Source organism: Rattus norvegicus, chromosome 12 (genome assembly GCF_036323735.1).
Source record: "Rattus norvegicus strain BN/NHsdMcwi chromosome 12, GRCr8, whole genome shotgun sequence".
In the NCBI taxonomy this organism is placed as follows: Eukaryota; Metazoa; Chordata; class Mammalia; order Rodentia; family Muridae; genus Rattus; species Rattus norvegicus.
The window spans coordinates 4,198,992-4,214,279 of NC_086030.1; the positions used below are offsets into that span (position 1 = coordinate 4,198,992).

At 34.6% G+C, this 15,288-nt stretch overlaps 1 protein-coding gene across 1 annotated transcript in view; it reads left to right on the plus strand.

The window, feature by feature from the left end:
- The window catches only part of LOC120101883 (uncharacterized), a 61,938-nt gene that overhangs the window by 42,650 nt on the left and 4,000 nt on the right, over window positions 1-15,288 (plus strand). Inside the window, 4 exon segments of the mRNA XM_063271904.1 lie at window positions 9,698-9,893; window positions 12,272-12,381; window positions 13,473-13,522; window positions 13,525-13,658. Coding sequence (XP_063127974.1) covers window positions 9,698-9,893; window positions 12,272-12,381; window positions 13,473-13,522; window positions 13,525-13,658 — 490 coding nt within the window.

A 15,288-nucleotide genomic window follows, 5' to 3' on the forward strand; every position in this document is an offset into this window, starting at 1 on the left:
CCAAGAGGACTAGAGTGAAATTTTAAAAGATCCTGATTACCTAGGTTTTGTTTGTTTTTTTCCATTGTAGCCCTACTTTTGGAGTATAGAACAGTTGTGTTTCACAGTGGTGAGACCATGATATTACTAAATATTCACATCATGTGAATTGGTGGTCATATTAAAGCATATTGCATATATATACATATATATATATGTATGGGTGTATACATATATGTGTGAGTGTGAGTGTGTGTCTGAGTTTGTGTGTGTACATATACGTGTAAAGTGTACTTGTACATGTGCATGTATTTGTATATGTATATGTATATACATATGTAATGATGAATAATTGGTGTATATTATTTTGTATGCTTTCCATTATTTTAGCACTAACCTATTTCAGGTACAGTTTTATGATCCTCAGGTATACTGTAGCTGTTAATTTTATTATAAACACACATACATCAACATTCTTCACTAATTTATTTACTTTATATCCTGATTGCAGTCCCTTCCTCCAAGTACCATCTTTGCAACCTGTTTTCCCCTCCATTCTTCTTTATCTCAGTAGTGTAGACCTTCCATTGACACCAACCCACTCTCATACATCAGTTCACAACAGGAATAAGTGAATCACCTTCCACTGAAGCCATACAAAGCAGCCCAGATAAAAGAAAGCAATCCAGTTGTAGAGTCAGAGCCAGTCTGCATACGAACTGGTAGGGAACCTACCTGAAGATCAAGCTGCATATCTGCTACATATATATATATATATATATATATATATATATATATATATATATATATATGCCCTAGATCCTGCTGCTGGAGCATATGATGGGGGAGATCCTGCAGATTCAAAGCCGAAGTATCACAATGACTAAAGGCTACAGCAAGCTACTAGGATATAGAAGGAGAGGCATCTCCAGGAGGTTCCAGTATTGAGAGTATAGTAAAATACAGAGAGCTTAAACCAGACTTATTTCATTATACATTTGCAAGAAAATCTGTTTGGACAAGAGGGTATAATGTGTGACCACTTATGGCACAACATATCTCACACACTGTATTTTTAATTTTTTTTAATTTTAGTTTGATTTTTTTAAAATTAAATTTAAATTTTTATTTAATTTTAATTTTTGAAATTTAGTGAGGGGGGATTGTTTCCAAGGGATATATGGAAGGATTGAAAAATGAAATGAGAGTTACTTGGTAGCTTGATTAGAAATTTCAGAGAATTAATAAAGGACACATATTTTGAAAAGGAAAAAAATAAAGAAAATATAAATATGACAGAAAGCAAGGTACATGTTAACTAGTAGCTCCCAGGTATTAGGTCCACAGGAAAGAAGATATCATGATGTTACTCACAATGGAGGATGATAGCCCAAGGGATAGCTTGAATAAGATTCTTGCTCAGGACTGGACTTGGCTTGAACTAGAAACGTAGCTTTTTTAGTTAATTTCTAATTACCAAGGTACTGGAAACCTAAAATCCAAGACTATATCAAACTGCATGTTTAGTCCAAATGAAACAATAAAATGTATTTTTACTCTTAATAACTATTAAAGATTCTTACTTTATGGACAGTTCTTTTCAAATATATTCTTTTGTATGGTCAGGTATGAAAACAAAGAAGCAAAACTATCCTGTACAATCTGCATATAAAATAAGACTATCCTGTGCAGGACTGCTCAAAAATAAACTTAGGTGCATGCTGAGAAGAAACATATGTGATGAATAGAGTTTGCTTAACCTAAGTCATCATCTCAGGAGAAAAGTAACTTACCAGTGTTGTTCAATTTAGGAAGTGTCATAATTTTCTACAATTGCTGTGACAAAACACTGATGAAAAGCAACTAATGGAAGACAGGTTACACTCCACAATATACTTGCAGTTACCAGTTAAATACTGAGAAATGTCAGAGCCAAAAATAAAACTGGGAGTCAAGAAGTGAGGCAGAAGCCTAGTAGGAGCACTGCCTCCTGCCTTGTATCTCATATCTTTCTTTTTCTGACCAATAAATCAAGGGTGGCACCATCCTGGAGATCTGGGCCCTACAAATTCCAAGGTTAATCAGGACAATATCCCTTAGGCTTCACTATACAATAGGTCCATCTGATGGAGGCATTTTCTCAATTAAGATTCCCTCTTCTCACCAACTTCTCTCAGTCACATTTCTATTGCCTTAATAAGACATCAGGATTTAAAAGACCAACCAAAGAGTGCACATGGGGGAACCATGGCTTCAGCTGGATATGTAGCAGAGGATTGTCTTATTTGGCATCACTGGGAGCGGAGCTGCTTAGTCCTGAGGGGCTTGATGATCTAGGGTAGGGAAATGCTAGGTTGTTGAGGCAGGAGTGTGTGGTCAAGTGAGAGAAAACTGCAATACAGGCAGGGGAGGAGATATAGGATTTGTGGAAGGGATCTGTGAAGGGGGATAACGTTTGAAATGTAAATGAATGAAATAAACAATAACAAATAAAACAACATGACCAGGGAAACATTGAAGTAGGTGGTTATTTGGGACCTACAAATGTTGAGCGAGTATAGCACTTTGGTGTCATGACAGAGGTGCACGACTGTAGAAAAGAAAAAAAAACAAACAGGAAGCTGAGACCTGATGGTTCTTATCTTGGGAAGCAAAAATGTAGCAGAGAAAGTACATTGAAAATGGGCACCTACCTTTTGTAATTACAAATTCTAAGCAGTGGCACTCTTCACCAGGCAGATCAAGGCACCAGAAAATTGTCAGAGAGAGGGTATTACGATGCCTGGAACTAGAGAGGCATCCCTTTCAAAACATCACAATAAACAGCTACCCCCACCCACACACAAAAAATTAACACACAACAGTCATTAATTTGGTACACTCACAGTTTTTTGCAGCATATCAGTTCTGAAATGTTTCTTTGGTTAAGTAGTTCTTCTGCTCTTTGCAATATGCATGAAATTTTAACAAGTTGTGTAAAGATGCAAAAGACTCCATTTCAGAGACTTCATTTCATGGGATCTTATCTGTAATTTTCCTCCTAGTATTTCTTTTCATTTTTAAATTTATTTTGTAAACTATGTGAAATGACAATCTTCTTTTTGCCTTGTGGTGTTACAGAAGTCTCTTATATAAATCATGATTGACAACTATGATCAAATATTTGGAAATGATGATATATTTAGTAAGCACATTGACAAAAGGTCTGAAGACTTAAAGACATACAAAGAATCACTAAATTATTCTGGAAAATCTCCTATTATGACAAAAGGCATAGCTGGACACAACTGGAAAACCAATGATATTGATGAAAAATTTAATATTTCATATGCTGCACTGCAGGAAGAAGGTCCTACAGGTAAGACAAGATTTATTTATTCATCAAATGAATGGAGTCATTTGATCAAATCATTTCATGATGTCATAAATTTGTGTATATCAGAGAAGCTTTGGGACACAAAATGATTATTAGAGTATGGGAAAAGTTTTTAAACATTATATATATATGTATGTATATATTTATATATACACACATATATATATATTTTATATATATATATATATACTCATATACTGAAATACATCTGGATACATTCAGGTATGTATGACACATTATTTAGAGAATCCACCAATATTTTCTGCTATATTTTCCCCCTTTTCTTCCCATGGTCCTTAAGTTAGAGAATTCCTTGCATATGAAATTATTATTTTTGATAAGATCATTTAGAAACAATGACTTGATTTAAAAATTGATTAAACATTCTGCAAGATTAAGCCCTGCACCACTGTCAACATGCTTTGGTTTCCTAGCACGAAAATACTAGTGTTTGTTTAATTTCCTATGAGGAACAATATTTGTCAAAATCTTATCATTGGTAAAAATATTTGCCCAGGATCCACTACAAATCCTATGAGACGTATGATAAAGAGGTTAAACTCACCTCATTATCAGGTGGTAGCACACAAATTCAAATACATTTTTAACTGAACTAATTTTTTCTATAGAGTTAAGAAAATATACCCAAATATTACCTTTATTTTAAGTGATGTGAATCTATCATCTGAGAATATTTGTCTGATGATGACATTTTATGTTTCATTTAGCAGGACAAAACAGAGCAGCTACCACATATAAGTGGTAGTGGATGAATTAAGAAGGTCTAAGGGCATCGTATCTTAATGTTCCCTTCTACCTCCTATTTAGTCATATTAGAAGAATTATTCCAAGATCCTATTTTAGTTTTATATTTCACCGTATTAGTTACAAATAATTTTCACTCATTGTACTTATTTTATGCTGCATATTTCATATTGTTTGCTATTATAACAAATGTTATTAAATTGGGTTATTGCTTACACTCCAAAGTGCCTTGTTCATGGTCCTACACAGTCTTTGGAAAAATTTTCAGTCTCTGCCTCTACAGCCCAGTTATAGTACTAGTTTCCCACCTCAGTTAACAATGTGTGGCCAGAATCTAATGACACTGAATAATCCCTCAGAATTCTGCATAGAATCACGTGCCATAGAAAGTTATAAATAAAATTCCATTAACAATCAAAATTAATCATCACACATGATGAACTTAGAGGTGGATCATGGTTTTAAAATATAAAAAATGACCTGAAAAGATAATCCAGTGTCTAAAGCAATTGAAATTTAGACTTTGTAACATGAATTTGGGTCATCAAAACATACATTAAAAAGCAAACAAAAGTAGGCATTGTAGCACAATCATCTCTAAACGAGAAGTTTCTACCTGAATAATGATGGCAGTCAGAGACAGTAACAGAAGCTTATTGGACAGATATTTCTGACATATTGTTCAGTAATGATCAAAAGAGACCCCCCCCCCGAAAAAAAAGAGACAGAGAGAAAGGCCAACACTAGAGGCTCCTCATATGTTAATAAGCTCAAAGCTCTAATTAAGCTCTAAATATGTATCACCAGTGATGTGATCTGCATGTGCTTTACACACACACACACACACACACACACACACACACACACATGCATGCATTACGTACACTGAGAAATGCACAGAAGCATACAGCATATTTGTTATATCTCTCTTCATCACCTGAGGCCTCAACATGAAATATTCTTTATTCATGGTTTGTCTATCTCAAAAGTGTCTGTAATACAAATTTGAGAAATGGAAATCTTAGAGAAAACCTCCAGTAAAGAAATTGATAATTTCCATATTTACTGTTCTTGGTCTTTCCTGAACTCCCATTACTATAAGTTTACAATGTTTTCATTTATTACTAGTATTTTAAATTTTTATCAAAAATTGAATTATAGCACTGTAGCCTGACTTTTCTCCCTCAAGTCCATCACAGTCACTGCACTTTCATACTCATTTAAATATTGTTTTGTACATGTTTATATATATATATGTTTATATCTTTACAAATATGAATATTACTTGAGATCATTTTGTTCTATTTGTGAATATGGTTTCCATGATATACAGTGTATTAGACAATCCATATGCAGGTCATTTCTGTAAAAATTAATATTCTGTCAGTCATAATTAGCTGCCTATAACTTTTGACAAGTGAAATTTTGACCATTGCCTTAACACTGCATTGATGTTGCTATTATTGTGATTTTGCACCTATTTTTATGAGAGGCAATTTCAAAACAGACTTTCAAGTATGCTGGGTCTTACAGTATTTGTAACCCCTCTTCTACAATGGTCCCTGAGCTACAGAACATTTAGCTCTAATGTACATGCATTCACTGGTGCTGGATTTTTCATAATGCAATTATCTCTTCATTGTGTCAAAGTTTTTGTTTTCTGTAATGGTTTCCATTTTTTATACAAAGAGGCTTCTTCGATGTAGGATGATGGCCGCACTTGTTGGTACATATAAGACTAATATGTAAATGCTTTAAGAAATGTTGCTAATTTATTAAATTAATATCATCAATTTTAAAGTTTATGACCAAACTAGCTACATAAATCGGACTAGATTTCTAGCTCCAGCCATGATTTCATATCCTGGTGAGAGAAATTCTACCAATTGTTAAAGTATTTCCTGTGGCTTTCCCCCAAAATATGGATTTGTCAGGTAGCACTTGGATTTCTCTCAAGGTTGGTGGCTTGAGTGCCAGTTGCCAAATAAATCTTACAAGGAATCTCCGCAATCTACCTGGATATGTCTTGGAAGCCTGTAGGTTTAAGTCAAAGTTCTAAGGTAGATAAAGCAGTAGGCAAGTTGACACGTTAGGGAAGCAATTGATAGTTGTACCCACCTGTAATACCTATAAAGTACGATGATAACCAGTATGGCAAGATAGCAGAATAGGTTCAATAAGTGACACTAACAGCTCAATTCAAAACAACTGTTCTTTGATTAGACTTAAATGTATTTTCTTTACCGTAGAATTGAACATGGTTCTGAGTCTTTCATTTGGTTTCTCAGAAAAAAAAATTATTCCTAAGTATGCTTTTAAAGTTCAACATTTGGTATCTTGTTATTTCTCTTTAGGATCATCCGTGCAGGTCTTTTGACTTGTTCAAGTCACACATTTTCACTCCTCTCTGACAAGATAAATTCATTTTCCTAAAGTAATATGATATAAATGTTATATAAATATACAATTCCTTCTTTTTGATTACTTTAGTTTTCTTCTTTCCACATCTACAATTAGCCTTAATTGACAATAGTCTAAAACATCAAAAGTTGAAATTTCTAGCAATAAGAATGCTTATCATATTGAGTTAATTGAAGAATATTTAACAGTGAGTGCCTTATGTCTGCAAGGATGATAATGATTCTATCACCTAGAATTTCCTTATAGTGTGTGCTGCCCCTCATCAAGTTATTTATGAAATATTATGGTACCAATGGCTTCCTTTGCTGATCTTTGGTCATACTCAATTTACTCTTGTTTCATACAGCATATGTAAACAATTAAGATAATATTAAAACTGCATGTGACCAAGGGGACATATATTAGAAATGAAGAATTCAAAGTATGTCTTTCTGAAAATCATATGATAGTAAACATAAGTGAGCCTAAATATAACATAAGAATAATCAGATATCTTGTAAATTCTTTCAAAAGTAGCAACATACAAAATTAACACACAAAGTGAGTACTCCTTCTTTGTTAAAAATCACTGAATTACTGAAAACATGTCATTAACAGTAACTTTTAAAAGTATTAAGCTGCTTGGGAAAATTCTAACCAAGAAATAAAAGGCTTTTATGATTAAAAAAAACAAAACCAAAAACAAAAGAAAAAAATGAAAAAAAATTCAACCCAAAACAAAACAAAATGTCTTATAAATTGAACAGATATCAGATAATGGAAAGATTCCCACATGTTCATGAATCAGTGAGATTTAAACAGTAAAAATTCTAGATCATCCTGTAGTAACATTTTGATTCTATCCTTTGAAACCTTGATAAAATTTATAACACTCTTGATGTTATTAGGAGAAACGATATTGTAGAAGTGATTTCTTTTAAACTTCTTTCCTCCCAGTCTTCTGCCATGTTCCCTTGACCTCACCCGTAAAGCCTCACCAACATCACTTCCTAAATATTAACTGAACAAGGCAACACCAATGAACATGGAAAACTAAATGGGCCCTGAAACCTAGACAAAGAAATATAGGCAATTGCATCGTAAACACGAGTATGCGATTTTATCTAAAACAAGTGTATTTTTTGGATGCAGTAGATAGATGAAACCTGCTTTCTGACCCAAACTGATAGTCTGTATATTATTGGTGTGAGACCGTTAATGCTTAGAGTTATTAATGAGCAGTATTTATTGGGTTTTGTTATTTTTTTGTTGACACATACTTTTCCCCCTCTTTTTTGAATGACTACAGGGTTATTTATCATTTCTGTCCTCTTGTGTATATGTACGTTATCTTCAGCCTGCTGTTTGCATTTTGTAGACCAAGATTGATGATGAGAAATGGCTTAGTGGTGCTTAAACTATGTAATGTTTCCCTCTTTTGTTGATATGAATGATGCTTTTGCTCAGTAATAAAGTCTAGGCTAGTATCTGTATTCTTTGAAAGTGTGGAGAACGTTGATGCAGGCCCACTATATTTTAGAATATCCATTGAAAATTCAGGTATTAGTCTAATGTAGTTAATGTAGTGTGACTTTGTCTTTTTCATTCATAGCTTTTGTATTTTTATTTCTATGTTCAGTTAGCCTTTGACTATTATGTGTCTACTTGATGTTTTCTATGCTTCTAGTACTTTAACACATATCTCTTTTTGATTTGGCGTGATAAATGCAAAGGATATACAAGGTTAAAGAGAGTTCAGTTTCAAAAATTATTTCCCTTCTTTCTTATATGCAGAGAAACAGAAAGGAGATATATAGATATAGATATAGATATATAGATATATAGATATATAGATATATAGATATATAGATATATAGATATATAGATATATACATGCAAAGCCACCAGTATATTCTGATCCAACACCACCAAGAAAGAAATGCTTATTTGGCAAAAATCTTACAGAAAGCTGCTTGCTCCAATACGTGTGAGTATCATTTTGGCTTTCTGTAGCACCTTTGTTCTCAGTAAGCTATTTAATCAATCTGAGGAATGTTTAGATAACCGATCTATGAGAGTAAGATCATTTTAAAACAGAAATAAGTTCTACCGTATTTTGAATAATGTAATTGAAAGAAAAAGAGAAGAAATGCCATTCCCATGTTTTGCACTGACTGCATCAAATATTCAAACCCACCAGCATGTTGGAGGAAATAATTCTATGGAAGTTCCCCACTAATTAGCCAACTGTAAAGTCTTGCAGCTTCTTTATGACTCCACATTTCTCTGGAATCTCCCTTAACATTGCCCCTGAAATTACTCAATACTTAAAAATATCTGTAGGCTTTTCTTTTAAATTATCAATGAATTAGATGAGCACACTGTTTTTTATATATATTAACATCATTTATCCTAGTGGACTATATTTAAATGCCATCTAATATGGCTTAATCTATTTTAAATGAGTTATTAAACTTCTTTGTAAACATATCTTTAGTATCCAACATCTCTTTTAGCACTATAGCTGTGATAGGAATTTATGCTGTTTGTGAACACATTTATCCTGTCAGACACATGAGCATTACTGCCAATTTTTTAGGTATTTTAGAGCAGAATTTTCTGGTAACCTTGTTTGTATTCGTGTAATCAATTTAAAGTGGTATAAACCTATGCATGGTAGTCATGTTTACAGAGTAAATTATGGAAGAATGATAGAAATATGCTTGGGTTTTTGTGAAAGCATCTGTAGAAATAGTTGAAAATAAGAAGTCACAGAATAAGGATATAAAAGTCTCAGAAATATGGTGAAAAAATATTTCTTCAAAACACAAAAGTTAGGATTCATAATACAGGCCAGTACAAACAGTAAGTAAAATAGTGAGTTTATCTCTGGAAGGGAAATGTCCCAATATTTACTTAAGATGCCAGGCTTGAGAAAGATATTGATAGAAGGAAACACAAAGTAGTAGAGGACCATTCACCAAAATGCTTTGGGGAACAGAAGTCCAACAAAACGATGATGTTACAAATTGGGGAAAAAATGGATTAGGGAAGAAAATGTATTTGGAAGCTAAAACAGAAAAAAGTTCAATGACTACTTTATTCCTCTCAGTTATATCTGTGCAGCCAAAACTATCCTTGCTCAGGTTCACAATAAAAGACATATTTGTGATTCAGTTGTGGATCTCTAATACTACATCCTTATCCCACACAGGACATGTTATCCATAATTGCAGGGAAAGGAAGAGAATCAGATCACATATTCGAAATTCTACCTGAAAATTCACACTGGTGCCTCAGAGAGAGGATTGACAGTGAACAACTCATTGAATGGATTAAAGAATGCGTGCTTGTAATAGCATCTGTCTTGAAGGTAAGGAAGGTTTTCAAGTCACCAACATTAAGCATACCTCTAGAGATGCATATGTGCTTTCTGTCCTTAAGATTACATGATGATGACTGTTTCCTAGAACTATGGACACGTGACCTCTTGATAAGAGGCATGGCAGGTAAAAGTCTGACAAACCCAAAGATTCATCATAAAGACACAGGTGAAGAGCTTCTGTTGGAAGTTAACATCCTCATATATGAGATGGACTTTAGTTGGGCATTACAAATATTCCCACTGTTTTCACCTCTGAACATACCCTTTGAATTAATAGCTGAACAAGTTATAATGGTGGTAAAATGTGCTTTATCAAATGAATGTATTAAATAATACTTACCAAAAAATATCCTTCACAAATAACACTTCTAATTGACAAGTCCAACACTCACCTACAATAGGCTATCGATGTTGAATATTACCCTCTGTCTTGTATACACAAGAAATCGTTTTCCTTCTCAATCAAAAAATAATCCAGCACTCTCACTTTCACCAGATATTGCCATTCTAATTCCATGTCAAATATTCAAGTATTAGCCTAACCTACTTTTAACTTGTCTAACACACTAACACTCCTAACTTGCCAGGGAGCTGCAGTGACTCTAGAGCGAATATCATTGTTTTATTTTTACTTGGGCCATGATCTGATTTCACCTTTCAGAAGTCTGTGGAGCTATGGCCCAGACATAAATAGTAAAAATAATGCTCTGGGATTAGCTATGCTTACTAACATTAGGCAAAGGTACTGAATGATCCTTCCTTGGTCTTTGAGCTTGCCAAGTGTGTCTGATTCTCATTGCCAGAAACTTAAGACCTTACTGAAATTAGCCGTGTGTATTCAAAGCAATTTACATGTACAAGGGCACCTGGGATTCTTCCATTTTTATGGCTTGCTATCCTTAGAACAACATCAAAGTTCATTGTTGTATTTCATGCAAAGGACAGTTTCTGTTCTTCAAACAATCTGATGCTTACAACTAAATTTAAATAGTTGAATATTTACAAATTTTAAGAAAAAGACATGGAACTGTGAAATCTTCTCACATGGAAAGTAAGTAAGCTTCACCACTATTCCTGCTGGGTCTGTAAGCAAGGTGTACGTGTATACAACAGCTTTACGCTGTGTGAGCCTAAAGTACAGATTCAACAATTATATAGTCAGGATGAGTTAATTTTGGGTGCTGTCATTTTTTTGATAGTTGCCTATTCCAAGAAGAGGACTTTGGTTTTGGTTTGATTGTTTTGGTGGATTTTTAAACCATCATCATCGTCATCATCATCCTCATCATCATTTTACATTTTTTTGTTTGTTCATTTTATGTCTTGTATGCTGCCCCCTACCTATTCTGCCCTCACAGAGTCTCTCTCCTTCCCTGAGCTGAGTTGGGACCCTTGGGTTGTCCTCCTACCCAGGCACATGAACTCTCTTCAGGTTTAGCACATCTTCTCCCCCTAAGGCCAGATGGGGACAGGTTTTCACAGTAAACAGCTTACAGATAGCCCCAGTTCCACATGTTGGGGGACCCACAAGGAGACTAAGCTTTACATTTGCTAGAAATTGTGCTGTAGGTCATGCTGCAGCTTCTGCAGGATTTTTAGATGTTAATTCAGTCTTTGATAGCTCCCAGTGGTGCTGCTTAGTTGATTCTATAGCTCTTCCTGTGGTGTTCCTATCTCTTCCAGGTCATGGAATCTCCAATGATTGGCTGTGGCTGTACATAGCCTATTTCAGCCAGCTGCTGGGTGGAGTCTCTGAGAGGGCAGTTATGATAGGTTCCTGTCTGGATATTCCACATAGCATCTGGCATTTTTCAAGGCAAGAGAGCTTTGGGCTGGGAAGTGGAGTACAGATCTATGATTGCAAGTCATAGTGTGGACTAGAAGTCCGGAGAGGCAATTTGAACAGAACATAGGTTTATTTTATTGCTATAGCAACTAGGACACTGCTTCATTGATTATAGTCTTAGGGAAGAAAACACAAGATCCTGCATATAGGTTCCACATTTGATCAATGATTCTGGGGAGATAGAAGTTTGGGAGTCTTTTATGTAATATGCTTTCAACTAATGATTCTCAGCCATCCTAATACTGTAACACTAATATATTTCCTTATGGTTTGGTGATTACTAACCATTACATCATTTTGCTGCTTTCTCACAATTAAAATTTTGCTATTGGTAAGAATTATAAAGAAAAATGGAGAGAATATCTGACATGGAAGATATATGATACGTGAACCCCTAGTGGATTATGACTCCCAAGTTGAGAATCACTGGTCTAAACTGCTAATTTTAAATAAAAATGCTTTTCATGTTCTTTCTAAAATGTACATTGATCATTACTTTTTTATTTTCATCTAAAAAAAGGACTTCATTGCAAACATTGAAGGAAGTTTACTTACTTCTGACTTATAAGAGAATTGGCTTAGTGTCCCAGATGAAGGAACCCTGGTTGGAAAAAATAATGCCATCCAAAGGTAATGATACAGAAAGCACTTGTGGAACTGTATCAATATAGAAGCAGTGTTTTTGTAAGGTCATAGGCTTGTGTTTACAGTATTATAAGCTGGAGTGATGTCCCATGCCAAGAGGTTTCCTTAGCAAAGACACGTATTTTCACTTTTTAAACATGTTCATTTCTCAAACTACAGTGTTGAACCATGTCTGTGATCACACCTGGGTGTTTTCTTCTTTATAACGGTCACAGTTTAGAAGACAGCCTATGCAACACCTTGTGTGCAGGTCAGCCTAGAGTATTGGTTCAGTTCCTGTGTGAAACAAATTAAAAGAAAGAGGTGTGTATAATACCTGTGGATTATTTGCATCCTAGTATTATTACCATGTTACTGTGAATATACCACATGCTAAATATATGTCATTGATTAGAACATGAAGCTATTATGAATACTTCTTTCTCAAATATAACTACCTCGAACAGTCTAGGTCAGGTATAGCTTTGACTTCTTTGAATCTTTTTTCTGTGCAATACTCCAGAGAATGATTTTGTGTGTAACAGGAGCATTGAGCTCCACTTGCTACCCAGGTGCCATGCATCTCTGTCTTGCTGTAGCGAAGCTTTTATAATCGCATTCTGTAGGGTCACTAGAGTGCTTTCTGCTCCTTATGTTCTAGAGTGTCACAAGAATGTTACATGGATATATACTACATTAGATATTAAATGTGTCTCCACTCCATGGTGCTTGGGAAGATGGATTGATGTTTAATAACACTAGATGTTTTCATACACAGAACACACATAGTCTGCAACAATCTCATTCATTCTAATACCAATATCCCAACAGCTTCCTCTGGCTTCTGTAGGTAGCAGTCAAATATCTATTACATAGAAAATCATTCATACTTTTAAAATGTTCCCATGATTTTATACAGTAAAATGATTCGCAGAAAATATTTTTTGTAGTACTCTAGCTGTATATTATACTTCTTTTGAATTCTGGTTATACTATGAGTTGGTCTACAAAACATTTGCCCTGTTTTCTTCATAGTTTTGTAACTAACATTAGTTTTCAGATGGTCTAAAATAAAATTATCCCCTTTCTTTGTTTAGACTTCTACTGAAGATTCCTCAAGCAAACTTTATCCTTCTAAAGCATCTCATTTGGTAATAGTAATAATAAGAGACTCATCCACGAATAATTTAGACACTAACAGGTTATCTATCCGGATAGCTCCTTATGTTTTGTGGGATCAGATTACAAAGGACGCATGGTTTGGGAGTGATGTATCAAGAAAGGTAAGGGGATCTGACTTTTGCCTTTGGGAACAAAATTCTCATTGTAATGCAGGAAGTAGAAAAACTTTGGAAAGATCATTTCTGTAAAAGGAAACTCTAGGATTCCATTTTTCTGGAGTGGAGTGGAATATATATCGATCTGTTTCAGGAAGATTTGGGAAGAAAGATGGTTAATGTAGTTTAAAATAAGTGAATCATTTCAGTCTTTCTTTTGTTCTTTCTTCATAGATATTGATTTTGGCCAACAGTATGCTTCACATATAATGGTAGTCAAAGAAGACTAGAGTGAAGTTTAAAAAAAACTGATTATCCAGGTTTTGCTTGTTTTTTTTTTTATTCCAGCCCTATTTTTGGAGTATATAATACTTGTATTTTACAGTAATTAGACTATTATATTATTACATATTCATATCAAGTGAATTAATGGTCATATAAAAGTACATCTCATATATATATTTCATATGTGTGTGTGTGCGTATTTGTGTGTGTGTGTGTATGTATGTGACAAAGTGGTGTATATTATTTTGTATACTTTCAATTACTTTACCACTAATGTATTCAGGTGCAGTTTTAAGTTCCTCAGGTCTCAAGGACCTCCACATAAAACCAGATACACTCAAACTAATAGAAGAAAAAGTGAGGAAGCATCTCGAATACATGGGCACTGGAGAAAATTTCCTGAACAAAACACCAATGGCTTATGTTCTAAGACCCAGAATCGACAAATGGGATCTCATAAAACTACAAAGTGTCTGTAAGGCAAAGGACACTGTGGTTAGGACAAAACGGCAACCAACAGATTGGGAAAAAGATCTTTACCAATCCTACAACAGATAGAGGCCTTATATCCAAAATATACAAAGAACTCAAGAAGTTAGACCGCAGGGAGACAAATAACCCTATTAAAAAATGGGGTTGAGAGCTAAACAAAGAATTCACAGATGAGGAATGCCGAATGGCTGAGAAACACCTAAAGAAATGTTCAACATTTTTAGTCATAAGGGAAATGCAAATCAAAACAACCTTGAGATTTCACCTCACACCAGTGAGAATGGCTAAGATCAAAAACTCAGGTGACAGCAAATGCTGGCGAGGATGTGAAGAAAGAGGAACACTCCTCCATTGTTGGTGGGATTGCAGACTGGTAAAAGCATTCTGGAAATCAGTCTGGAGGTTCCTCAGAAAATTGGACATTGAACTGCCTGAGGATCCAGCTATACCTCTCTTGGGCATATACCCAAAAGATGCCCCAACATATAAAAAAGTCACGTGCTCCACTATGTTCATAGCAGCCTTATTTATAATAGCCAGAAACTGGAAAGAACCCAGATGCCCTTCAACAGAGGAATGGATACAGAATATGTGGTACATCTACACAATGGAATATTACTCAGCTATCAAAAGCAATGACTTTATGAAATTCATAGGCAAATGGAGGGAACTGGAAAATATCATCCTGTGTGAGGTAACCCAATCACACAAAAACACACATGGTATGCACGGATTGATAAGTGGCTATTAGCCCAAATGCTTGAATTACCCTAGATGCACAGAACACGAGAAACTCAAGACAGATGATCAAAATGTGAAATCTTCACTCCTTCTTTAAAATGGGAACAAGAATACACTT